General features: G+C 36.5%; 1 protein-coding gene across 1 annotated transcript in view; it reads left to right on the top strand.

Moving 5' to 3' along the window:
- FAM120B (family with sequence similarity 120B) overlaps window positions 1-24,732 on the top strand; it is a 48,345-nt gene extending 23,613 nt beyond the window's left edge. The window contains exons 7-10 of the mRNA XM_051783871.1: window positions 13,199-13,405; window positions 17,265-17,373; window positions 18,596-18,709; window positions 22,386-24,732. Of these exons, the coding sequence (XP_051639831.1) occupies window positions 13,199-13,405; window positions 17,265-17,373; window positions 18,596-18,709; window positions 22,386-22,438 (483 nt within the window). The 3' untranslated portion in view covers window positions 22,439-24,732. The remainder of the gene's footprint in view (window positions 1-13,198; window positions 13,406-17,264; window positions 17,374-18,595; window positions 18,710-22,385) is intronic.
- The last annotated feature ends 1,797 nt before the right edge of the window (window positions 24,733-26,529 follow it).

Raw genomic sequence — 26,529 nt, forward strand, 5'->3', positions numbered from 1 at the left:
ATTTTGGACTCAACACTATAGTATTATTTTAAATGTAGAAAAAAAAATGTTTACTACTTATAAACAATTCTGTGAAATACACTAATTTAATAAAAAAAAAATCTGTTTCTGTAAAGGACTCCATTAGCAAGTATGTTGTAGCAGAACACTGAACTTCCACTGTGAAATATGAGAGAAAATATAGAGCCTGTTCTTCTGATAGAATGAAGAGAGCCTTTCATCATTGACTTTCAAATCTGCTTTCTAATATGCTGTCCATATTTCATAGTTAACGAGATCCATAAACTCACGAATCTCTGAAACAGAAATGTCTATGGTTTGAATAAAGTGGGTTAAAGCCATAAAAAATATAGTTTATCTCATGCTGAAAGAAAGTGGGCTGTGGACATGTAACTACATTGTACATTAAATATTACTTTCTGAGAATAACATAACGTTTATACATGAAGATTTGATTATTTTTCAAGATCGATGGTCTAATAATACCAAAATGTGCACATGATAGAGAAGACATTTTTCTGGTAAGTTTTTTTCTAGTTTTCTTGTGCTGCCCCCCCTTATATGGCAGATTAGCATTCTGCTTTGCCCAAACCTCCCGTGGAGCTGATACATAAGGTCAGAATTAAATTTTGGACCCCAGGTTGTCTGTTTCGCTTCTTTCTATTTTAATCTGGTGTGTGGTATTGGCAAAAAGCCCAGAGAGCCATCAGGCTAACTTTGAGGCCATTGCAGAGAAAAAGAAGCACCAGCAGTTATGCTTCCAGTCTTGATTCTTATATTGAGCTGACCACTGGTTGTTCAGTGTTTGTCAAGCACTGAAGTATATTCCTTCAATTTCTAAAGTGCTTTCAATTATTTAAAAGTATTACTGATATGAAATGAACACAGTCATTTTAGATCTTAAATTATAAGCTCCAGAGAGTCTTTGCAATTTGATTGCAAATGAATTTTCACAAAATATGTATTAAGTATTATTTAATTAGCTTTTGAAATAATAATAATAATAATAATAATAATAATAATAATAATAATAATAATAATAATAAATGCTCAGCAAACTAGTTAACTAGCTTGACAGGTGGAAATAGCTTTAGCAGGAATTGTAGTTGTGCAGAACCTTTGAGTATTTTCCATTGTACACTGTCATGGAAGCAGAACTACCTTAGTAATAGTATTATACCAATATTGCACAAGATATTTTTCTCCAACTATTTTCCTGAGGAATACTCAGTCACATCCATGCAAAATAGCAGTATGTTTTAGAGTAGTAGGTAGTAGTGTAGGTAACCTGGTTAACAGTGTGTAAGTATCTTGGTTAGGATCCCTCAAATTTAAAGAAGGGCATTGCTAAATCTATTCTGTATTTTTAAACTCCATATTCATTCTTCTATGCCATGCAGACAGAAAAACATAAATAATGCCTGGATTCTGAACATTCAAGAATTTTTTACCTGTTTGGCAAGCCAAGCTACATTTGTCAACACCATGTGATATTTTTCAAACAGACTCCAAACAGCCTTTGTGACCTATCTATATTTTTCAAAATATATTTGTTTAAAAAAATTCTTTCTTCCCCAGAGAGTGTATGTTTATTGTGCCCCTGCGACTGTTTCCTAATAAATATTTGCTTTAAGTCTAATTGGGTTGAATGAAGCATGAAATGCAAGTAAGAATATTGTAAAGATTTCACAGATAACCCTCTCTTACATACAAAGGACCCGCTTCTGTGATGTACGTTAGTATTAACCAAGGTGGAATTTGAGTGTATTCCCAAATACTTTACTGAATTGGGATTTATATTCCCTCAAAATTTGCATCTGTCAAAACTGGTTTTAAAATGATAGGTGAGATTGTAACTGCAGGGAGTGGGGAATGAGGGGGATTGAGGTGGTTTATTAATCTTGGCATTGCTTCCCAGCCCATTCTCTTATCTGCAGTCTTTAGATTTTCTGGAACAAAAGTGCTGCAGTATGGGATGTGATTTCAAGTTGGGATTGGTTCAAACTTAGAAATATAACTTTCTTCACATGTCCTCAAGACAGTCTGAAATGAACTAGTTCAAATAGAAACAGTCCACTTACACAGGTCAAGCATTAGTGCAAAGACAATTATCTATCAGGAGCTGAAGTTGTTCACTGCTTACAGCAGTTTTTGAAAGGCCCATCTCTAAATCTGTTTCTATTTTCATAAGAGTCTTTTGAAGTTCTGAAGAAATTCAAGTTTTCTCAGTCCTGTTGCATTGACAACTGGCTCTTCCTTTCTTTGCTGCTCTTGGTTCATAAGCATATAAAAAAAAATCTTAACCTATTCAACTTGCAGATAAGACTGATATTCTGCCCCACTCTCCCCATTTTCTTCTTGACCAAATTTGGTGTATTTATTAGTATTATTAGAGCCTATTTCCCTCAACATTTTTTACATTTGACATAAGCTCTAGTATCAGAATTCACATAACTGTGGGAATTCCGTCGTGTGTCACTGGCACAAATACAAACCACAGTATAACTAGATCACAGAATCACAGAATTGTCAAGGTTGGAAGAGACTTTCAAGATCATCTAGTCTGACCATCAACCCAGGACCACCATATTCACACCTAAAAACATCCCCGAGTGCCAGCTCCAGATGACTCTTGAACGCTTCCAAAGACGGTGACTCCAGCATCTTCCTAGGCAATTTATTCCAGCGCATAACCACACTTCCAGTGGAAAAAACTTTTCTATATCTAACCTGTACCTACCCTGTTGCAATTTAAGGCTATTTCCTCTCATCCTTTCACTTGAGACATGGCATAAAAAACAGACCCCCACCTCACTACAGCCTCCTTTCAGGTAGTTCTAGAGAGCGAATTTCGGATCATCTCTTCTACCTTCATTTAATTGGATTCAGTTTGCCCATGGAGAAAATCTTGACCCAGATTTTGAGCAAGAGCCTTAAAAAGAGGATTTATATTCCTTTGAGGAAGATGATCTTGCATTTTTCTGCGTAATTGTGTAAGTTTGCACAGCTTTTCTGTGAGTTTTCCCCTTTACTGCCCTGTGGTTCATTATTAGCAAGGTTTCAACAACACAGAAATAGCAGCAGTGTTTCAGTTATAAATTGCTTTTAGACTGTATATAGCATAAAGAATATTTCAGGATGCTTAAGGTAAAAGATGCTCAGGTGTTTCAGATAACAAAATTGCTGTTAATTTTTTTAATCCATGCCTAATAATGTAGCAGGAAGTGAAACATAGTTATTAGTGAAGGTAATAAAGCTCTTGCAAAATATTAAGCAAACGGACAGCTTTGAAAAACTCAGAGATAACCTATTACAAAGAGGGAAAACAAATATTTTTGGTATCAACTGACCTTTTCCTGCCAAGTTTCTGTTGGTCAAAGTGTACGTTTACTTCTGAGTTAAATAGTTTTCACTTCCTTGCATATTGTATGCTAGAAGGAACAAGCAGTCCATGAGGGTTGGAGGTGATGTTTGCATGGTATAGGTGGGGTTGCTCTCCATTGCCTTTAAGGGCTGACCTGTGTCCCCACAGGGCAGGTGACATGCAGGGGCTGGAGCCAGGGAGGGAATGGAGCATGCTGTCGGGAAGCGGTGGCACACGTGCACCTGCCTGTCATCTGCTCAGGGCTGCCTGCACCTGCTTGCGTGCCTCTGTCACGCCTGAGCAGGAATGCAAGCTGCACATCTGTCTAGGCTTTCCCTGGAGAAGCAGATGGCTATGTGTAACTTCAGAGAAGCAAAAATGTTTTCTGAAATGACCTAATGAGCCATTTATAGGTGGATGCATTTATAGGCATATGGTTACAGTTCTTTGTTGGATGTACTGGAGTTTTTCAAATTACTATAGTAGAAGCGTTCCTCTGGAAGATATCAGAAACAGCCAGGCTAACCAAGAACTGATTTGTTCCCTTTCTTTTCAAGTGTATTCTTGATTGACATGATCGTTGGCCAGGGGTTAAAAGTCAAGATGGTGTCCAGTTCCTATCAGTTTGACTTTGGTCAAATTGTTCAGTTCTTTTTCGTATTTAAGTTCTTGTTTGTAATACTCATGCACCAGTAGTCTCAATGATAGAAGTTCTTTAGCCAAAAATACAAATGCTGTATAAATGTGAACTTGTAATACATTAACATTATTATTGGTGTTGCACATATATTCTCCTCCCCTTCACCTTTATTTTTAGGTAATTTCATTTGATGTTTACTGAACAATAGCTAAGATTTCTTTTATAAAGAAATGGAGCACTGTTAAGAGAAAAGTGATAGAAGTATGTTATAATATCCCTTATCAGCATTATATTTTAACATCTCAAGACATCACCACTTAAGACAATTCTAATCCTAGTGTTATAAGTGAGGAAAAAACACACAGGGACAGTAAACACTAAATGTGTAAAGATATGTTACCTCCAAAGAAAATTAGTGATTTATGGACAGATTTAATTGTTTAGTAATCTCATCAGCATGTCATGTCACACCAGCATTAGTAGGAAGCATATGCACATTAACTAAAAAGGTATATTACATTCATCTAGGTTGCTATATATTCCCCTGATAGATGTAAAAGAAGAGACATTCCATTGTTCCTTGCCAAATACAAAGTTATGTATGTATTGGTTTTAGCAAGGGCAGTTAATGCATACCTAAGTATTCAGCAATAGTTTTCTATTTAGTCTCTGTGTATAGAATACACAAACACATCTTGGCAGAAAATGTTTCTGTGCTAGGACTTAAGTTCCATAAGTTCCTACTAAAGTCAAGGAGAGTTTTACTTCTGAATATAATAAAAGCAGAGCTATGCCAATACACTTTTAAAAATCCATACCTCTCTTCTGCTCAGTGTTTTTTACTTTTTAGCAAAATTATACAGTTGTATTTGAACCCCGAGGCTTCAATACAGCAGGGGAATATTTCAGACTAGCAACAATGGCAAGTAATATTTTTCAGTTATAAGAGGTTGAAAGTATAGTGGTTCTGCAGGAAGTTTATTTTGGCATTGCACGACTGGAAAAAAAAAAGGTACCTTTTGTTTTAAAATGGCTGTGGATCAATTCCTGAGGCTGGAACATTATCAACAAAGCACCTGCAGAGTCCAATGCTGGCTGAAGGGCTGATATCCCAAAGTTTGGCTTATTACACAGCATACATTTTCTTTTAAACGGCGTTGTTCTCTGTGTTAAATACATTGTTAAAAGTGGCCAAGTTACTCTCACAGAAACTCTTTCCCTGTTTATTTTTAATTTGCTCTGATATAGTGACAGTACAAGAAAATGTAGAATATTACATGTAAGTAATTTTCTTTGAAACCTTTGTTTGTAGTCAGTTCTTTAATAGCTCAGAAGACCATCTTTATCCAACAGCTGTGTGCACCAAACAAGGGTTCTCTAATTTCTCTGTATGTGTTCATCTAAACCCCAGCACAAGGTTGATGTTCTTGTGCCAAAAGGCAGCAGCTTTCAAGTTGTGTATGGCAGTTTTCCATTTCAAAAGGAATAGGTATTCTGGAAGTGATTACTCTATTGCACCTTGGTTACAACCAAATTCCTGATCTCTTGAACATACCTGATCACAGATTGCAGGTTGTCAGTTCCTTTCATAGGTCATCTGAGATACTACTGTGTGACTCATAGTTCAATTTGTCTTGGACCTTGGGATTGTCGTGAAATAGAAGCAGACCAGTTCTTTTCTTCCTCAACCTGTGGACTTAACACCTAGAAAATTCCCTAGCTAGAACTGTTTACCTTGGACGTATCACTTCAAAGGGTGAACCACAGTATCAACAATCTTATTGTGCAGCTGCTTTGCAATACAAAGAAACCGAAGGAGAAAAAAGCTCCAACAAAACCTATATTGCACTGGCAAACAGTATTTGTTCTCCTGGAATTCTCTACACTAACCATCACAGTTCAATGACTGTTGTATTTGAAGAGCTTATATACCAGACATGACATTAATAACAGCTGTCATAATGTTTCTGGAAGCTGTAGTGCTTCAGACATGCTAAATTTTGCCTAATCTAATTCTTATGAAATTCAGTGGTCTTTCTGTTGGCTTCAGTGGGAAATATCAGGCCCTTAAAAAGCATAAACTCAAAACAGCTTAAGAGAGAAAATGGTCATACATTAGGGCAATTGAGTAGATCTTGAACATCTATTCTGCCTCTGGGGAGGAAAAATAGTAAACTAATTTTTAAGCTTGGCTAATTAAGCCTTTGACAGTTGCAGCAGTGAACTGAGCAGTTGCAGGCCTACCCAGCTACCATTTGCTAATATGTTCCACTACTGTGGAAGCACACGCTGCATTATCAAAGGCAGCCAAGGATGCTCTGCTGAGTAGTTCTGTTGCTGGCAGAATTTTTATTCCTAAAAGTTTGTTCCATGGACCAGTCCTATGATTAAACAAAGGGAAAGCACTGAGTTAAGATGTGAATAAGGACTTTAGATCAGGAATGTGGTCAAGATGCAGGTAGCAAATGAAGACCCTTGTTTTAAAGATTTTGGTAAAGGAGGTAGTCAGTGTAGAGTAGACTACAGAAATACATAGTGAGTGTCGGAAAGTAAAGGAGTGGAAGAAGTTTGATGTTTGAAGGCTTACAATGGAAAGTTACTGGAAGAGAAGTGACCTTTTGCATGATTTTTAATTTTTTTCTCTGTGTCCCCAAATAACTTTTGAGTATGTTGGCTAATTTGAGCCACGTTTGACAAAGATGTAGGAGTCTGTGAGAGAAATATGTTAATGATGATTGTTTTAATTAGACAGCAGGGAAGATGGGGAAGGCACTCTAAATTGCCCAACAGGAGGAAACTTTAACATGATATCACCTTATTAGGGCATCCATATGAGAGGGAGACATCACTACAGGCAGGGGGAAGAAAATTCTAATAATTACTGAACCATTTCAGATGCCAGTGACATAGCAGAGGCAGGAGCCCATCAATTCATGGTGCAGACATACCAGGAGTCTGTTGGCAGTTTGTCCCCCATAAACTTTATTAGTTGCAAGGCAAGTGAAGCTACTCATACTTCTATATCTCATAATTCCACAACATGTAACTGTTGTATGAGAAAAAAAAAAAAAGGAAGGAAAATCAGATTACAAGAATTTTCAGAGTCCCAAACAAATAAAATATATTTTGCTACCAAATAAATTCAATATTATCTGTATGATGGAAAGGCGAGGAGGTTCAAAGATGTCACCAAAAACATGAGCAAGTATTTAAGACGGTAAAAATTAAAATCCAGATGAATCCATTCACTTTTATAGAAAGGATATGACTGCTGTCTGGGTTACAGTCAGATGGTTAGATGACTATAATTCAAAATTGATGTGAACATTCTGTAAATGTCCACATGTATTGTGGACTGTCATTAGCCTAGTAATCATTTAGATCAGAGTTCAGCAGTTGTGGCTAAAATAAAAGAAATAATGTTATTTCAATCTTTTTACAGGTGTTAATGCACTGTCCATTGCATAACTGTATAAATAAGCTGAGAGGGCTAAACTTTTTAACTGGTGAAATTCACTATCACAGAAATGTAATTTATGCTGGAGTTTGTTGTGAATATGATTTAAAGTTCTGATAAAAGTGGCTATATTTGAAAATTAAACCAGAAATTGAATATTATCTTTTTGTAACTGAAGGACATTTTTTTCTGGTTGCAAATTGGTGAACAGTATTAGGGTTTTTTTTATTTTATGTAGGATGCTTAATGGTAAAAGCAATTTTTAATTTTTTTTTAAGTTTACTTCTGTGGTGGTTTTGGCTTAATGTAAATAACAGTGTTCTGCACAGAGGTATCATTTTACATCAAAGTCCTGATAAAACCTGGTAAATAAACTTTGCTGAACATATAAATACTAAACACTTAGGTTGTTTACTGCTAAATATTTACTTCGAAGCCTTAGAAGTGTTTAAAAACTGGTTTTTCTAGTTTCTGTTGCAGCAGATTCCCTCATAGGATTGCTTTTCAATCCCCATTTTCCTTTGCACACACCTTGTTTAAGCAGGAAGAGCTTAATTTAAGCTCTTTTATTCTTTATCAGAATAAACCTTAGTCTGTTTTCAAAATACTGGTGCTCCCCTCCTCCGTCAGTTTGACAGGTCAAGGAAGCAGATGATGCACTATGCTCCCAGCAGCTTATTGCTTAAAGCTGACTGATGCCAAGTAAATATACTGTTTCACCAGCCCACCTCTGTAGGTTGACACTCCTGAAATTTGTCACCATTACACCAGTTTAGGTTATCTTTGCTCAAAACCAGAAAATATAGCTTCAGTGCACAGGGGCTTTAGCATCTTTTGACAACTCACACTAGGAATTCACACTAATGGCTGAAGGCAGGAAGATCTGGTCTCTGTCTTTTGCTTGAAATTGTTTAGTCATGCTTTCCATTGCAGAGAATTTAACTTTACTTAAGTTGTCATCAGTTGACAGTCCATCTCTCTATGTTTGGAACACAGTGTGCCTTAGCACTCTCAGGCAAAGCTAAGCCTTTCTGTTTTAATGACAAGTTCCTGAGATAGGATCTACCTGCTGCCTTTATTGCTCAAGCATAAATTGCCTATGGTTAAATATTTGATCATTTAAGGCAGAGGTGGCTCTTGGGGAGTTAATGTAAGAAGTAGCATACTGATAATACACCGAGTTCAAATGCATGTAAAAAGAACTGGTTAAACTAGGGCAGTACGATTTTAATCAGCATCACTTGAATTCCAGCAGTTTATTGCTTGGATCAAATTACATTGATTTGTAACTATTGTTATTGAATTATTAATTTTAACTAGAAATCATCAAATACTAACCTGTCCTTGAGTATTATGTTTTCCCTTTTATAATAAAACCAGGTATGTTCTTTTGTGGGTGGGTGGGGTGGGGAAGGGAGGAGGGTGAGAAAAGCCTTATATGATTTTAAAGTTATTTCTTTTTAAATCTGTATTTCAAAATGGTTGTATCTTCTGTATTCAACTTTATCACAGGAAGAAGGCAACAGATTAGGAAAAAAAGTAAATGCAATCGTAAATAACAATTATTAATACAAAAAGAGCATCCCCAGAATGTTGTTGAAAATCCTACTAAAGGAACCAGTTTTTAAATGAAATGTGGTATTTTATACATTGAGATACAGAGGACATTTAAAGTAGCACAAGTAAAGAATTGTAAAATTATTATTATATCTTTACTTTTCTCCTTGGTTTCTAGAAATTTAGATAGTGAGATGCTTTGCTGGAGGGAATGGTTCTGGCCTTCATTTGTGCCTGCTGACATCTGGCACGTTCAGATACTTATCCTCACATTTCAACTGTCATAGAACCTATTTATTCTTTTAACAGAATATGAACTCTTTAAACTCCATACAGCTGAGGGGTAAAGGAGTTGTGGGGTTTTTTTAGTATATTCATGAAAAAAGTTTGTGCAGCTTTCAAAATGCATAGCGTGAAGTTTACACCTCTATCAAAAAATCATTTGTGAATCCGCAAAGAAGACTCAGAGGACTAGTAGTATTTCTTAGAACATAATGTATTTTTATATCCTGATTAATTTTTACTATTATTTCATTAGATGAAATTTGAACTCGAAATTTACATTTCATATACAAGATCCACGTATTTTTTTCTTCCTGTAAGTTAAAACTGTTCAGCAGGATGTACAGTCTCTGGGTCCTGTGAGCAAACACTTTCCATGTTGGAAAGCCTCTTTCTGTGGCCGATGAATATGCACATGACCACAGAGATTGGCCTGAACCTGTGGTCCGTGGGCCAGAGCCCTGTGTCCCTAGAGCAGAAAAAGGTGTCATATAGGTCTGTGATGATAGCTTTTCTAGAAAAGACATTTCTCAAATTGTTAGAAAAATATTTTATGCACAGTGTTGTGGGTGCTGTAGCTTATCCAGTTCAGATTCGCATTCTAAGCATGATATCAGTAACCTCTGCTGAAGTGATGCTAGAGGACTGTGAACTTTTGAGTTCTCAGCCTTCAGTTAATGCTGGCAAATACGAAAAGTAATCTTTTTCCCCAAGTGTCAAGACAGTGGGAAGCTGCTGTTGGGAGGGGCAGCAGCAGGGGCACAGCACAGGCAGCTGGTGCAGGAGGAGCAGTTCTCACGCACTCTCTGTCTCTCTCACACAAATGTCATCAGCTGGTGGTAGGAGTAGCAGCAGCGAGATCACAGGGGTGTATCTCACATGATTCACTGGGGTCCTGAGTTTGTAAATGTAGTAAAAAGAACAGAAACAATTTCTGAAAGAAAGTAATCTCTAGGGTTTAATGCCCCGCAAGACAAGACTCCTTTTCTTTTGGAATTTTGTACTCCTCATGGGGACGTCTTAACATTGCAGACACCAAGCTGTTGTGAGCATTCTCGTGGCAAAGCAAGTCCGTGGTTTGCCATGCACACAGCCTCATTGTTACGGACTCACTGTGCTTTCATTTTCTTTGATTTTCATTGCCAGACATGGAAAATAGGAACTACCCATTAGTGAATGTATTTCCTGTCCTATTAAAATAAAGAAATCACTGTTGATAGTTCTGGCCTCGGTCTTGCCAATATTGATTTCCATTAAAAATACAGGCCTTACCTGATACCCACCACACACAAACACACACGTACACACCTTACTCCACAATACTTTACTGCTTTGGAAAAGTTCTGGATTGATATCCCAAGACAATGAAGTCTTCTACCTGTAAAACCTGTCACCAGCAACATTATTTTATCTTTCTTAACCAATATGTCTGAATTGTAATTGAAAAGAGCATAGGTTTTGTTGGTGGCTCAGATTTCGTACTCAGACAGAAGTAACAGCATCAATACCAGTATTACGCTGATCTTCAGCTTGAGACGGCACTCAAAATACTCTTCTGTATTTTACTATTTTGTGCATCACCATCAAATGCAAAATTTTTCAGATTCTCACTTGGACATTGTTCTACAAATACATATGCATTTGGTTTGCATTAACTTGAATGGCATCACCAAAGAAACTTGGGTTAATCACATTTCTGTTGGGTCTATGCTTAGAGTTTTCAGAATAAAATAAATATATAAAAGCTTTATTTTAATATTTATGGCCCAGATGGCATCCAGCATTCACACATAGTATTAATAATCTGTTATAGCAGCTGTTTTATATCCTTGATAACAGTGGGATTAAAAAGGACAGTAAAAGCATCTTACAGAAAGGTATGAACTAATAGTCATATGGTACACATCCACTAAATTAATAGATGGGAAATTGCTTGCTGCGGGTGACAGCTTTTACTCTTTCATTTTCTTAAATACTTGTTTTCATTATTCTTCATGAAAGTTTGTTTTCAGCATTGAATCTTTTGACATCATCAGAACCAATAATTCAGTGACAGAAGATACCAATTCATGTGACTGTGAATTTCAGTCTGGTTTTGTACTGATCTATAATAAAGAGACTTATTTGTGACATAAATCATATTGATATAAATTTGGCCAAGTTTGATTCAGCTGGTTGGTGTGCTACCGTCACTCTTGACCTCTACTGCTAATTGTAGCTTACCATGTCCATTTTCGTTGTAGCGTAAGGGCAAACCACTTGTCAAAATGTTCTGAAGTGTTTTATTGAAGTTGCTTAAAGTTCAATTTATTGTTGCATAGAGAACAAGATCCAGGAGTATAAAAGCTGAAAGAATTCCCTAGAGTTCTGAGGATTCCCAGCAGTTCTTTTTCTTTGTACTTTCCACTCATAAAGTCTTACTTTGTGATCACAAACCAAGCAGATTCCATTTTAAAGCTTGTGATGATGTGGACTCACTTCCTTAGCAGGTGTTAGAGTTTGATCAAGTGATCAGAAACAATCTGGTAAATGCAATGTAAGAACCTTTCAGCTGCAACATGGTAACTGACTGTGTGCAGTCTTGCAGTCTAGTTTAGTACAAATAATACTGGTTCACTTAAACAACATTCCTCTTCCAAGTACCTTTCAGCATTGTTAGACATTTTGCAAACCCCCGCTTTACTTGCCAGAGCAAGAGGGTTATGAGTGTGCATGTAGTTATTAGGCTCAGCTGGCAAAATGATAGCTTACATCTGGAGGCAATAGCTTCCTGAAACTCAATGGCCTGCTCCTGTACTGAAAATACTTATATTTTAAAGGGAGGGTATAAGAGAGTCTTCCTTACTCGAGTATGAAGTGTCACAGTCAGAAAAAGATGGACCTTTCATTTTCTAAATGACTGCTCAAATTCTAGTGGGAGATGTCCCTGCTCACAGGAGGGGACTAAGAACTAAATGATCTTTAAGGTCCTTTCCAATCCAAACCATTCTACGATTCTGTCCTATTCCATTTCTGGTATAATTTGTACTGTAAGGACACAACAGCTGCCATGGATTACAGTATTGATGGCCACGCTATTATGAATCTCTTCTGGTCCTGACAAACTGCTTCAGTACAGACTGTGAAAAAGGCATTACTCTCTGAGGAGCTATGTACTGTTTACACAATACTTAAAATCACAGTTTTACCCATATTGGATTCAAAGCTTTTGTATTTTGCTATGCTCTGGCACAGCAGGCTGTTAAATTCACCCATCAAGTTTACTTTTGCTATGAGTTTTACTTGTCTTATTGAGTTTCTCATTTTACATTTTCTAGATGCTGTCATACCATTGCAGTATGTCTTCTGGAAAAATCCATGTTGAAGTGAAATAATTTGACTTTCAGACTACAGTCAGAGGAAATTTTAGAGTTTTTAAAATAAAAGTTTGGATACAATAAACTTTATTCTGTCAAATCCTGTAATTTAAATGACCTCTAAATGCTGTAGCATTTCCGGGGTAATCAAACTCTGGAAGGTCAATGGATCACTGTACACATCAATTTCTACTCCCAGTTCATGTTTTACATTCCACTAATGGAACGTTTTCTGGAGAACTGCTGATACTTGAAAAATACAATGGAGAATAGCCACTTATTTTGTCTTTCCATTTTCATTTTGAAAGTATCTATCTTAAAACTTGAGTGAGATGCTGTGCTTGTTAAACTTCACTTACTGAATAAAACTAGATCCAGAATCCTTTGACCAGTTCTGCTGTGAAAGAGAGGACCATCTTTGTCACAACTGTGAGACAGTTTATCATTTTCTCTGCTGTTCTTATGGTTATATGTGATGGTAACATTGCTCATATTCCCTGATTTGTGAGGCCTATCTTTTGTGTGTGTGTGTGGGTTTACAGCTTGCAGAAGTAGACTCCAGAGCTGTACATCTTGGCGCTGTCTTGGTTCGTGGCCTTACAACGTTGCTCATGGCCAATAGCGCCTGTGGCTTTCCGTTCAGAATGGATGATTTGATGCCTTGGACAGTGTTTGATGGAAAACTTTTTCAAGAAAAATACCAGCAGTCGCACCGAGGTTGCTCTGTGGAAGAGCTTTTGGAAGGCAATGTGAGTAACCACATCCTCTTAGACATTTCTGTATTCTTTGAAAAAATGTACCTGCCCATTTACTTCGTTGTTTTAATATTCATGTTTACACTGTTCCCCTTTCTTTGCATTTTTCTTCTCTCTCTTATTCCTTTTTCACTCTCTCCACAAAAAATAATTAAAAAACCAGTAGAAATACTGAGCCTATGAAGAAAACTGTAATTTTACCTTTATTTTTGTTTCCATTACTCAGAAAATAGTATAAGGAAAATGGTTGTCAAGTTCAAAAAATGAAAATGCCCATAAGGTTTCCTAGTACTGAAATATTATTGAGATCTTTTTCCTGTAAGATTTTAGGTAACATATTAAGAACATCTTTAAATAAGCACACTGGATATAATTTTTAAAGTATTTAAGAGTGATATTTTTAAAGGCATTAAAGAACCTAAAGTTTGAGGTGAAGGGTTGGTAAATTCAAAGAGGAACTGTAAATCAGAAGGTGTATATTTAGGTATTTTTTTAAACTCTCACCAAGTAGCTTCCCGTACCTCTGAGTACTCTGGTCCTCAGTCCCACTTTATCTTACAAATCTAGGGATTTGTAAGATTTACATGCTATGTTACCAAAAAACCAATGTGACTTCAAACATGTCTGGGCAGAAAGGTACTATCAGAGTCCTGCTCAACACAATGCATTGCAGTGGCATTATGTCTAGGCTCAGAGGTAGGGTCTGCTAGACTGGGTGCAAGACTGTATTGATGCGTGAATGAAGTCTCAAACCAGACCTGGCTCATGCCCCATCAGCACAGAATTTGTGGAGAGATGGTTGGGTAGGTCTGTACTCATCAGTGAAGGTAGCTCTGAAGACCTTCGATTAATGTGCCTCTTTTCATTGTGGACTTGAAAAGCCTGTATCATTTAATTACTTTTGAAAATCTTACCTTTGAAATGTTTTAATCTGCTATTGAATATATCACTTGAGGTTAAAATAAAGTAATTAGAGAGAAAAATATTTCAGTTTTGATTTATGTTAATCTCGTGCATTCAATGCCAGTTGTTGTATAGTTTTCTTTTATAATTTTATGTCCAATTGCATACCATGCTGGTCTGGAGTGATGAGTGGAACACTTGTGGGTGGGTGGAATGAATGTGTTTTTAGCATGAAGGAGAAGAATAATCCTTTCCATATGTATTCAATCATATGATTAGGACCATAACTTCTTTCCAAGTCCTGTGGTTCCTATTAATTGGTTGGTTGATTTCGGTAGATTTTGGATTGGGACAATGGTTCACCCAGTTTTTCATGCAAGATTTTGCAGAACAACAGATGGTTTAGAGAATAGATAGGAAAATATAAAAAGTATCCAGATCTGTGTGAAATTGATACTTCTTTTCCATTTGGGTAGAATTCAGGGTAGTGGATAATTTTGACAATACATATCTAAATCTGTATAAGACATATTAATTGAGATAGGTATTTTTAAATGTGTTAGGTAGTATGTTTTAGCTAACATTTGAAAATCTTGGTGTGGTAATGTTTGAGCTGTATTTGATCCTGTTTTTTAACAAAGATGAAGAAAGATGATTCCTTCCCTAGAACAGAGTTAGAAATATGCTTGATCAACTAAAATATCTAGGTTAGGGTTTTTAAAAGCCTAATGCTCTGTTTTACACAAACCCCAGATAAAGTGTTCTGTTGTGAGGAAAAAATACTCTAGCCAAGTGAATTTTTAGAGTAGTTTAAATATCTTTTTCTTTTTTAGGTACAATTTTATGGTACATATATGGCAGAGATATGTACCCAGACTAACAAAATAGCTTTCCAGCTTATCAGTTTGAGGCAAGAATCTGTTTTGAGGCAAAGTGCCAAGAGATGCCAGTTTAGCTGGGAACACTGGCAAGGCAGCAAGCATATGTGATTGGTTTTTCCTATTAAGTTCAACTTTAATAAATAAAAATGGTACTTAGTTCCTGGCAGAGCTTAATGTACTGCTGGAAACCAGGATCTTTCAGCACTTGTTTGTTAACAATCTACCCTTGAGCACCATAGATATAATCTGGTGATAGTGATAGCATTGTATTTAGAAAAGAAGTTATTCTGCGTGGGATGTTTTGTTATAGAAAATATAAATAATAGGAAAAAGTTATTCCGTTTGGTTTTCAGTGCTTGTCTCGTAAGGTCCCTTCTCTATGATCTGGACAGTTACATTACTTTGGGAACTTCAGGCAATCTCAGAATAAGTGCTGTTTTGACTACAATGGGCTTAAAAACAGTTAATAGCTTTCTGAAAATTACGGTGGAAATACAAATATTTACATGTATTTCAGAAATTTTGAACATTTTAGGATTTGCTTCCTGCAGATTCTTGTACCCAAAGAATGTATACATTAAGTACAGTTGATATATTTGTGGGCAAGTTTTTGTGTGACTCAGCTCTTTGTAACCTAGCAGCTGTTAAAGATAAAAAATGGGCAGCTTTGGATAAGAATAAAAAGAGCCATCTTGCTTTTTTAAAAAAATATGCTAAGCTCACATTATGCTAGTTCTCTGTTTTTCAAAACAGTAATCATATTAGTTTCTTTATCCACACAGAAAATTGGATATAATAGTCTCATAAAGCAGTGAGGCAATGATATTATCACTTTATTAGCCTTTTTATTGTGCTTCTCACTAATGAGTATGTTTATAATTAAGTTTTTAAAATTAAAACCAAATTACATAATGGGGTCATCATAAGTGATATGTTTTGTTCTTTTCTGATCATGCCTTTCATCCCACCTTCATAAACATATTCTGAATTTGTTCTCCCAAGAATAAAATGAAAGGTTTTTCTCATTAGAGGGTGTTCTTCACAAACTGGACTCGGCTTGTGTGGTAAAAAAAAACCAAACTTGTGAGTTTTGTTTAAGTCTCTATTAACTCAAAAAATGTAGTTGGGAAGTTTGCAGCAGGGTTCAGGGATTCAGACTCTACCTCTAATTTAAGAAACCTCTTTAATTGCTGCAGTCTTACTACCTATTGGATTTTTTACCTTCTCGCATCATCTTCTTCCCTCCTGCCTGCTCCTAAAAAAGGCGTTGTTATCCCGTAAAAATCTGTTCCGTTTTATGAAAATCACAAATTGCCCTATCACTCTAAAATCTGTCTTTTCATAATTCTCTTTACTGTATACTAAAATCCCACATGCCCAGTACAAATCAGGAGAAAAGAAATACATTCTGAGATCTGTCACTTTATCAAAGCTCACAGAAATCAGAGCAAGTTAAGGATATTTCACATCTCTCAGTGTTGCTTCAGCTTCAGCTTTTCCTTTTCACAGTAAAATTTTTCATCACGTGACAAGGTAAACATTTTTATTAAATTCCTCCATTTCTCTTTAGACTTAGTTCTATTTTATCAGTCAGGAATCGGGGCTGATGTATTACTGTTGGGTTAAGTTTTGTTTCTAACATATGAGATTAAGAGACTTTGATTTTAACTGGTGTATTTTCCATGAGTTCATCAGTCCTTATCTGGAGTCTTTAACCATCTCCTCCTGAGGTATTGCTGATAGAAGTCTAGTTAAGTATATCTACATGTACAAGGTAATACCATAGGAAGGCAAGTGGTTTACAGACATCAGCAGAGAAGAAAAACAAACTTCACTGAGAAAGCAGGAAAACACTTCTGCACCCCTACTCATCTCTCCGAGTATCCACTTTTAATGTTAAATGTTTGAAATTTACTTCCTGAAAAAATGTGAACCAGATCTACCACCTTCATGTATGCATGAGTGTGGCTAAGACAAGTCTTTTAGTTGTTGTGTCTGTGTTTGATTTGTGCTACACTTGAAGAAAGATGAGCAGAACAGTCATTGATTTTTAACCCTGTTGTTTGCAGGAGTCTTTGTATACACCCTTCCAGAATCTGAAGTCTTTCATTTGCAAGGTTTGCATGGCAAAGAAAAGAGTGATACAGAGCAGACCAAGAGGGAATGGATTTAACGCAGGTTGGCATTGTGTTAATTTTCTCAGTAAAATAATATATTGAGTTCAATTATCCTTCAACAGCAGCCTCAATTACATAGGCATCCCATCAAGCTAAGTAAATTGTTAGGTCTTTCTCCAAGAAACCAAAGGATAGATCTTAGAAAATATTTCCCTTTTTAACAATTCATGTGAATATAATTAACCAAGTTTAGATAGAATAATATTTCCATCTAGCTACATAGTGAGATATATGCAACAAATATCATTCATTGAGAGAAAAATAACTATTTGCTCTGAGACTAAAGTTATTTTTATAGGAAGAATTAGATGACTCAGACCTTTTTCTCCCATTCCCTCAGGGGAGCTATTTTAACATTGATAGTTGAAGGTCTGAGTAAGGCAATGAAGAGAGAATACTTTTTATTGGACTGAGTGATATGATTCAAACTATAAGAAAGCAACCTGGAGAACTGTGTTGTTTTGTTTACGGCTTTGCTTTTTTCCCCCCAGCTTTATGGCTTGGTTTGCTAAAGACATTTGCTTTCCCTATGTGATCTACCTGACTTTCAGGGGAAAAAAACCATCTGAAAGGTTTTTAGCATCAGTCACAGATCAGCCTTAATATTGAGGCTTTTGAGACTTCAAAATAGCTTACCCCAAATCTCATCATTTATGCTTATATTATGTTTATTACTTGCTTAGTACCTGATCAATTATAATATCTGTGAGGATAAAAATTACCCCTTAAGAATTTTTTGAGCAAATTACAGCAGACAGAATGTTTTTCTGCTAGTTCAGTACTTTGTATTATACTCCTGATGTGGTACTACACTGTGCTGGTGCTGGACATTCAAAATTAAGGATGTCTGTTGGTGATTTATAGTACCAGACCGTGTTAGCATCTGCTTTTCTTTGAGAGCTATACTTAACCATTTTAATTATGATTTGTGATTCCAATTTGGACAGAGTTTTCTGTTTGGTTTAATGACTGCATTCTCCAAATCTATGTCATAAAATTTTGATCTGGTTTCTAAATACACTTGTTAACAGCTTGTAATCGTGATGAGCATAGATGGAAATGAGGACAAGAACCACACCTATTAGGCTGACTTTAGTCTGGAAAAATCATAATTGTGCATGAGTATTTGGCATGAAACTAAGAAATATTGTTTCCTGAAAAATACTGTTTCTTCATTTAATCCTATATACTGTCAGATTTGCTTAGTAAATACTGTTTTTCAGGAAGAGAACAAAGAGATTTTAATCCCAGATTCCAACAACCACGCAGAAGTCATTTTGTTTCTCCATATCACAACCAGATGAGGGGGTTTGTACAGAGAAATCCTCCATCACAAGGTAAAAAACGTGCACATTTGTGGTTTTGGAATTGTCTCTACCAGTAATATAAAAGCTCTGTGTCTATATGCAGTTACCCCGTGGCTACAGCAGTCAATAACAAAACTTGCATCATATTTGTGTACTACCATCAGGAAAATCTAACTCTGCAGGGTGAGGTAGAGTGTAGCATTATAATCTCTAGTTATCTTTTACTCACAATGTTCTGGGAAAAAAGCTTTCATGTGGTATTTATAAGTTTCATGCTTGGTCTCAGCTGAACTGTGTTTAAAATTGTAAGAGTTCTAAAGCAAATTGGCACAGCTGCACAGAAATGTTTGTCTGAAGTCTTTAGCTGCAGATTTTTGTTCATACTTCAATAAAACACTTAAGCATATGAATAAAGTTAAATACATTCTTAAGTGCTTTTCTAGGTCAGGATCTCAGCTTCCAGGTCACTCCCTGAGTGAAACAAATGGATGTTCTGTCTTGCCTTGGCATTAATCTTAAGTCATTCACCAGTCTCACTTCTTGAACAGACATTTCAATGAAGCATCACTGTGGATAGCACTGTTGAGCTGACATAATTCAGTTCTACTTCCTTGTTACTGTGAGTTGAAGCACATACACATACATTAAAGAAAATAAACAAAAGGAAGTGGAGTGTCTACGAAACATCAATTGTTTTATTAATTATGCAGAGCCTGGATTTCTTTTGTGTTTCCAGGTGAGGTTTTCAAAGAAGATTGATGATATGATTAGGGAAGATAAATAATAAATAAATACAGTGAAGTCTTTAATGTGTTTCAGCTGCCACTGTTGAATACTTGCGAGTAAGATGCTACCATTTGATTCACAAATAAGATTGTTCAGTCCTGTGTGTAAAATGTAAAGCTAAAATATAGAGCATGTATGCTGACCATAAGCAAAACCAAAACTGGTCATTGTTATGAGTTCTTGACCAAGAAACCTAATGTTCAGAGGTCAAATCATCTCTGGCCAGCTCCAGAGATCTTATAACTAGATAGATTCCACAAAGTATGTTCCAGAGTAACTGTGCTTCAGTGTTATACATGTCTTTCAGTAGCATTATTAAAACATCATGGCTTCTACACTAGCCCTATTTCTTACCCTCAGGACGCTCTTAAAACATGACCCTGTAACTGCAGTTAAATTACCTCTGTTAGAAGTGAAACAGATTTATTGGAAAATACATCTGTCCTTACAAAAGAGCCCTGCAATGCTTTAGAGCTCCTTTTAAACTGATCTCCCAACATGACTCATTTTAACAAAATTCCTTTTTCCTAGGTTGGCTAATATTAGCACAGGTATTTGGGTTGTTTCTTTATGTAGCTGATGTCTCTGCTGTATGTGTCTCACCAAAGAGAGAGAAAAAAGAACAAAAAAGTGGCCATTTTGTGTTCATGGTAGCTTATGTTATAAAACTTCCTACTAATATTACTTATATCTGCATCTCCCTTTATGTACCTTCTCATGGTATACTGTTATATGGTTCCTGCTGTTGCATATGATATATCAATCATTGGATTAAATGCATTAAAAAGTAATGGAACAGTAACCACAGGACCCATATCTTCTGTATCAGGAGAATAATAATGATTAGGCAGCCTTTGCTCTTTCTTATCAGTTAATGTTTAAGAATTCCATGACTGTCTCAACTTCACCAGTAAAGAGTGCTTTTACAAGAGAGCATCAACCTGAGAAGCACTGGTATTTCTCTGAGACGATGGCTTGAATCCCCTCAGGCAGAACAAGAATTGCATTTAGGCATCCCTCATTGGATGGTGAATAGTAAACACTGAGCTGCTGTAATTTACAGCTCATTCTCTAGCTGTATTTTGAATGTAGGGATTTCAGCTGGGGGAGGGGGTTGGGTTTTGGGAGGGTTGGGTTTTTTTTGATTTGGTTTGATTTTAGTCATTTAACTTCTCTGTAAATTTCTTGGCTGTGTGTTACAAAGGGATAAGAGCGCATCCGTGTAATTCAGAGCAGGACAACTAAGCCTCACAGGGAGGTAGATTTTCCCTTAGTATTTCTTGTTTGATGATTTACGGATTCTAGGTTTGTGGCTGCAACACCACATCCCAGGCCATATAGACTATTGGTAGGTAAACTTCATTAATTAGACGACCACTAAGTCATTTTTTGCATCACATTGTTATCTCATTCTACAAAAACCTAAAAATAAACTGAGCATTAAGAACTGTAGAAATCACTGTGAATTATCATGTGTCTTTGCTCTCTTCAAAAGTCCAACTGTTAAACACTGATATTTTGTGTCATAGCATACAAATTACCACTTAGATCTAAATCCACATACAAAAATATAACCAAAAAAAGAGACTGAATAAGTAAATATAACCTTATCTATACTTTTATAGCTATATTTTAAAATTTCTGTGATGTGTACAATGGTTCTCACACTAATATTTTGAAATCTGCCGAAAAGTGAACTGGAGGCAAGGGAATGAGATAGGAGAGAGAGTGTCTATGGGTGTAGCTATAACAGCTACATGAATGGTTAAAATCAAGGATACCCTAATAATTTAGAAATAGTAGAGGATGTTGGAAATGATATAGAATTTCTGCAAGTGGTAAAATAAACATCATAACTCTCTGTATGAGGGGCTCAAGGGAGGGATCATAATGAGTAAGAGCTTGCAGAGTGCTAGAAGTAAGGGATGATAATTGTAGCTACCAGTCATCTACCACCAGACTCATAAACAGTGAGAGGGGGACATCATGGAGCATTCTGACAATTTCATACTTGCATTTAGACATTGTTGGATTTTGGGGGTCAACTCAATTCTACCTAAGAAAACTCTGTTCTTTAAAAAAAAAATTAGTTTTGCTTCTTTGTTTCCATCCATCTTTGCTGTATTTTTCTTCCATCTTTCTATTAAAAAAGAAAAAAAAAAGTGGAATTGGGCAGCTTTTTGTTTTTAAATAATTGAACTTAGGAAACATCACTTTTCCAAAAGTAATTTATTAAAAAAAAAACCAAAACAAGGTCTTGAAGAAAAGCTTTTATGGAACATTGAAAGCAGTTTTTTGGGGGAAACAGAAGATGAGTGTCAAGGAAAGAGGAGAAAAAAATTGTGAGAGGTGTGTCTCTCTGAGAGAAAATCTTTTGTCCAAGACAAAAAGAGGAATTATCGAGTTTTCCATTTCTTCACGGAATGTAATTGCATCAAGAGGGTACATTCACATCAGTCTTAGCACACTGTAAAACATGTAACAGAAGACAATGCAAGCAAGCTCTCATTTGCAAGATATTTAGTCAAGGCTTCCACACTTGTGTCGCATACTCTGTGTTCAGTCATGTTTCTGATTAATAGGATTTTGATAGAACTGTAATGCAGATGGAACTTGGTAGAACTTCAGTGCTGAAAAAAAAAAGATATCATTTACAGTGTACTACTTTGCTTATAGGAATCTATAGCTAAAGCAGAATTGTACACAGTCACCCAAGAGTTTTAAGAAAAGCAATGACATCATGGGCTTTATCCTCCAACATCTCAAAATGTTAGACAGAATTATACACCAACTGGACAGGGGCATGTACTTTTTTCAAGATATGTATAAATGTAATTTTTTGGAGGGGCTACCTGAATAAGCTCGTTTTCCTGCATTAATGTTCATTAAAAGTGTTTAATTCATCTCCTCCTTTCTCTAGGTGGGAGATCAGGACACCCAGACCGGAGGAGATTTCACCTTCCTCCTCGGTAAAGAATACATGTCTACAGGTGGCAAACTGAGATGATGGGATAGTTACCTTTGAGATAATTTTTGTTTATGAGAACCTCTTTTTATGAACTTTGTACAAATAAGTGAACCACGTAATTGTGGAGGAAATCCCTCAAAGCTGAGGCTGTTCACCTTATTAATCACTTTTCATGTTTGCTCTCTTTTTATGAGACCAGAATCACTAAAACTTAAGTTACGGGTACCTGAGGCACATTAACATCCCAGTACAGCTACATGGTTTTGTCCATTAGATAATAGAAAGTCTGAAGTGTTTTTTACAACACTGTTAGATATTTCTGAGTGTAAACTTAGGACCTAAACTATGATTTGTGCATATTCTTGTTATATTTGTTTATCTTATAAGACTTTCCCCACTGTGAATAATGTGTCATGTTCGTGCTGTATGTGGTTTGTGTCTTAACTCTGGATTATATCTGTATCTTAAGGGTTATACCATTGTTACTGAAACCTGTAGAAAAGTTTGAAACCTGCCATCACGGATGTTAGCAGCATCTGCCAGTGAAACAATATCACCTTTTTGTAAAAATGTAACTTTCTTACAAGAGACAAAAATTGCTATTACATTTGGTACTTCCAGTTAAGCTACTTTTTCTATCTTTGTCAACTGAGGAGAGAAAGAATCTGTCATGTTTTACTTCTGTAATGAATAATACTTATGAGAGCTCGATATTTATTTTCTGTCCAGAAATCTAATTCGAACACCTATCTTCAGAATTATTTCTTAAAAATTGATAAATTTCACTTTGTGATTCAATTTCAGTGATATATGTATTTCTTTAATTTTAAAATTAATACATTTTAAATATTATTAAAATGAATTAATTTTAAATAAAGTATAAACAATACTAAAGAAATGTAAAATAACAGAGCACGTGCAATTTTTATCAACATATAAGATCATAGAAAGCATGTGACACTTAGAACTGTGTTTCTTTCTTTACTGATCTGCATCTCAGTTGAAGCACCTCCATCTACATAGACTTCAACAATTTCATGCTTTTCTTAGATTTCTAGCAGACTTTGAACAGAGTTGCTTCAAGTGGATGTTTATGGAACTGTTGGGTTTTCATCTGTGTATGTGCTTTGGAATCACAATGTCTTTAGTTTTGTATTTCAACGTTTTCAGTACATCAAATTATATAGTAACTCCTTCTCACATGGGAGGTATATGATGAAAGAAAAACAGGAAGTACAAAAGACACATGGAGCTCCTGGAGCAAGTCAAGCAAGAACTGCAAAGATGATTAAAGGATTGGAGAATCTCTCTCCAAATCAAAGGTTGAGAGAGTTGGACCTGTTCAGCCTCGAGAAGAGATGAGTGAGAGGGGACCTCATCAATGTGTAAATATCTAAAGGGGGGGTGCCCGGAGGATGGAGCCAGGCTCTTCTTGGTGGTGCCAACCAATAGGACAAGAGGCAGTGGGCAGCAACAGATGCACAGGAGGTTTGAACTGAATATGAGGAAGAACTTCCTTACTGTGCAGATGACTGAGCATTGGAACAGGCTGTCCAGAGAGGCTGTGGAGTATCCATCATGAAATATTCAAGAATCACCTGGATGAAATCCTGTGGTATGTGTTCTAGGACAACCCTATTTGAGCAGGGAGGTTGAACCAAATGACGCACTGTGGTCCCTTCCAACCTGACCCATTCTATGATTCTGTGATTATTCACTTAATGTTGTTTCTTTGGCCTTGTGCAGGTAACTTCTTGAATCAACTCTCAGTGGAACTTAGTTCCTGTTTAGTATACATTAGGTCCAAGTGAATAATATTGTCAGACTCACATAACTCCATGCTATGATTTCCTTGCATGTATTTTTCTGTTTGTAATCCAATAAATACATTCTTTTGTACTTAGCATACAGCAACAATCCAACTAAAGAAATAAGCAATACAGGATTTCCAGTTCTATTGAAAGTTTTAACAGACTCAATTTTTATACAACACAGTGTATAAATCCTTTGCGTTCCAAGGATCCCGCCATGATGGGGTATTCCTGCTTCCTTTTTTGATTGATTTGTCACTGACTGTAACTGTACTATCATTTTTTTCTTACCCCCCCTCACCCCTGAATCTTTTGGAATAATGTGGTCCGAGTTTTATGGGAAGTTCTCTAGTTTCAGAGATCTCATGATGTATAATGATGTATTTGAAAAGAACGTGATCGTGTGCCAGAATTTGTTGGTAATTCCCCCTTCAGGATTTGATATGAGAAAAGTTTTCTGTTGGCCTCAATAAATGAAGTTAAATACAGCTAGAGTGGGAGTTTTACTGTGCTAGCTGTGGTATGCTGTGAATTATTGGTAATAATTACCCTGACTACTGAAGAATTGATAGTGTCTCTGTGAGAGTTTTTTCCTCCCTAATGTTAGACCATAAGCAGAAACTGCTTATTATTATTTCCAAACCAAAATATTTTTTCCCACGAGGAATTTTAGAGTGAAAGCATAAGCACGAAGTCGAAACAGAGGTGCTACTTTCCTTTCTCACTGAGCTTTGAATTGTTCAGAGTACCAAAAAGCTTATGGACTCTAGAAGGAAATCATAGACAAGAATATGACCTTAGAGCTCCAGTCTTTATCCAGTCTAATAGGATTTCCTTAAATGTGGACTACAGGGTTGTTGTGAGTGGTTACAGGACAGGGGAAAAACAGACATGGATTTGAAGTGATGTGTGTTTGTGAAGAAAAGCGTTCTTGTTCAGCTGTACTGCTTACGATCTTCCCTAGCCTGTGCACTGGGTAGCTGTCATCCAATGTTCACTGAAATTGTGGATTGATTTATTAGCTTTCTGTGTTCCCCTTCAGGAAAGGGAATCAGAGAATATTCTATAACATCAATAACTTAGTCAACTGTGACTCAGCAGAAATTGTAACATAATCATTGTGAGAGCAAGAATGACAGGAAGACATTTATCAACTGTTCTCTTTTTATGTATTATCTATCCTTCCTCTGACACTACTTTACTCATTTGTGACACCATTCCACTGGGAATCTGAATCTGGACTGCAGAAAACATGGAAACACTGAGATAATCCTATGATGCTGTGGAACTGTAAGCCTCAAAACATAGTTTATGCCTCTTTTATAAAACAGGAAACCACCGTTTTAATTGCTTTGCTACCTTAGCAAGTGTTGTGCTGAGATGGAGGGGAACATCAGTGTTAAAGCTCTACAGATCTTTTTGTACCATGCTGTCTGAGCAAAATTATAAGGGTACTGAAACATATGGCATTATTTTGTAAGGGTGTTCTTTATTTAAATGTTGTGGAAGAAGATCAAAAGTTTACATATTCCTATTTAAACATTGACTCCCTCTTGTCAGCTAAGCTGGGAGGTAAGCTAGTATATGTCCTTCATTAGAAAGTTTGATGAGATATTCCTCAGCAGTGCAGAGCCTCCTTAGAGAGTATCTTTTGTTGATATAGAAGCATGGACAGCTCAGTAAATAAGCAGAAACCTTTGGCATGTTTTTGCCATATAGGCATATCGTGCTTGAGAGTGTGGGAATACCATGGCACTTTGTGAATCTGGTGAGGGTGCCATTTTGGATACATATTGATGACCTAGTAAGGTTGCTCCTGAATGCAGGTCATTCAGACTGACTGAGGTTGCTCAAGATAGGGCTCAGTGATGGTGAGTATACAAGCACCAGTGTTTTCTGGTGTCCCAGGTGCAGAGGTGCCTGACAGCTGAATGCCTGCACCCCTGAATGCACTACCAGGTTCTTCTCCTGCCCCTCAAGGGGTCTGGCTACCTGCAGCTGGGTAACCTTGGATCCAGCTGGTTTGTGAGAAAGACCTGTGTAAGAAATGTGAGAAGTCTCACAGGAGTCTCATGAGACCCTTGGCTCAAGAGCCCAGGGTTCATTTAAGCCCAGGTCCTTGCCCTTGGTGCTTGGTTAATCTACTTCTCAGGTATTCCTGTGTCCTGCCTATCTGATTCCAGCTTTGCCTTGCTGATTTGACTTCCTTGTTTGACCTGCATGTCCCTCATCCCCATAGACTTGTCCAGTGACCACAGAAATATTATGTGAATCCGGTTACCATC

This window comes from Manacus candei, unplaced genomic scaffold (assembly GCF_025592945.1).
Source record: "Manacus candei isolate 608988 ecotype Guabito, Panama unplaced genomic scaffold, ASM2559294v1 h1tg000017l, whole genome shotgun sequence".
NCBI classification, from domain to species: domain Eukaryota; kingdom Metazoa; phylum Chordata; class Aves; order Passeriformes; family Pipridae; genus Manacus; species Manacus candei.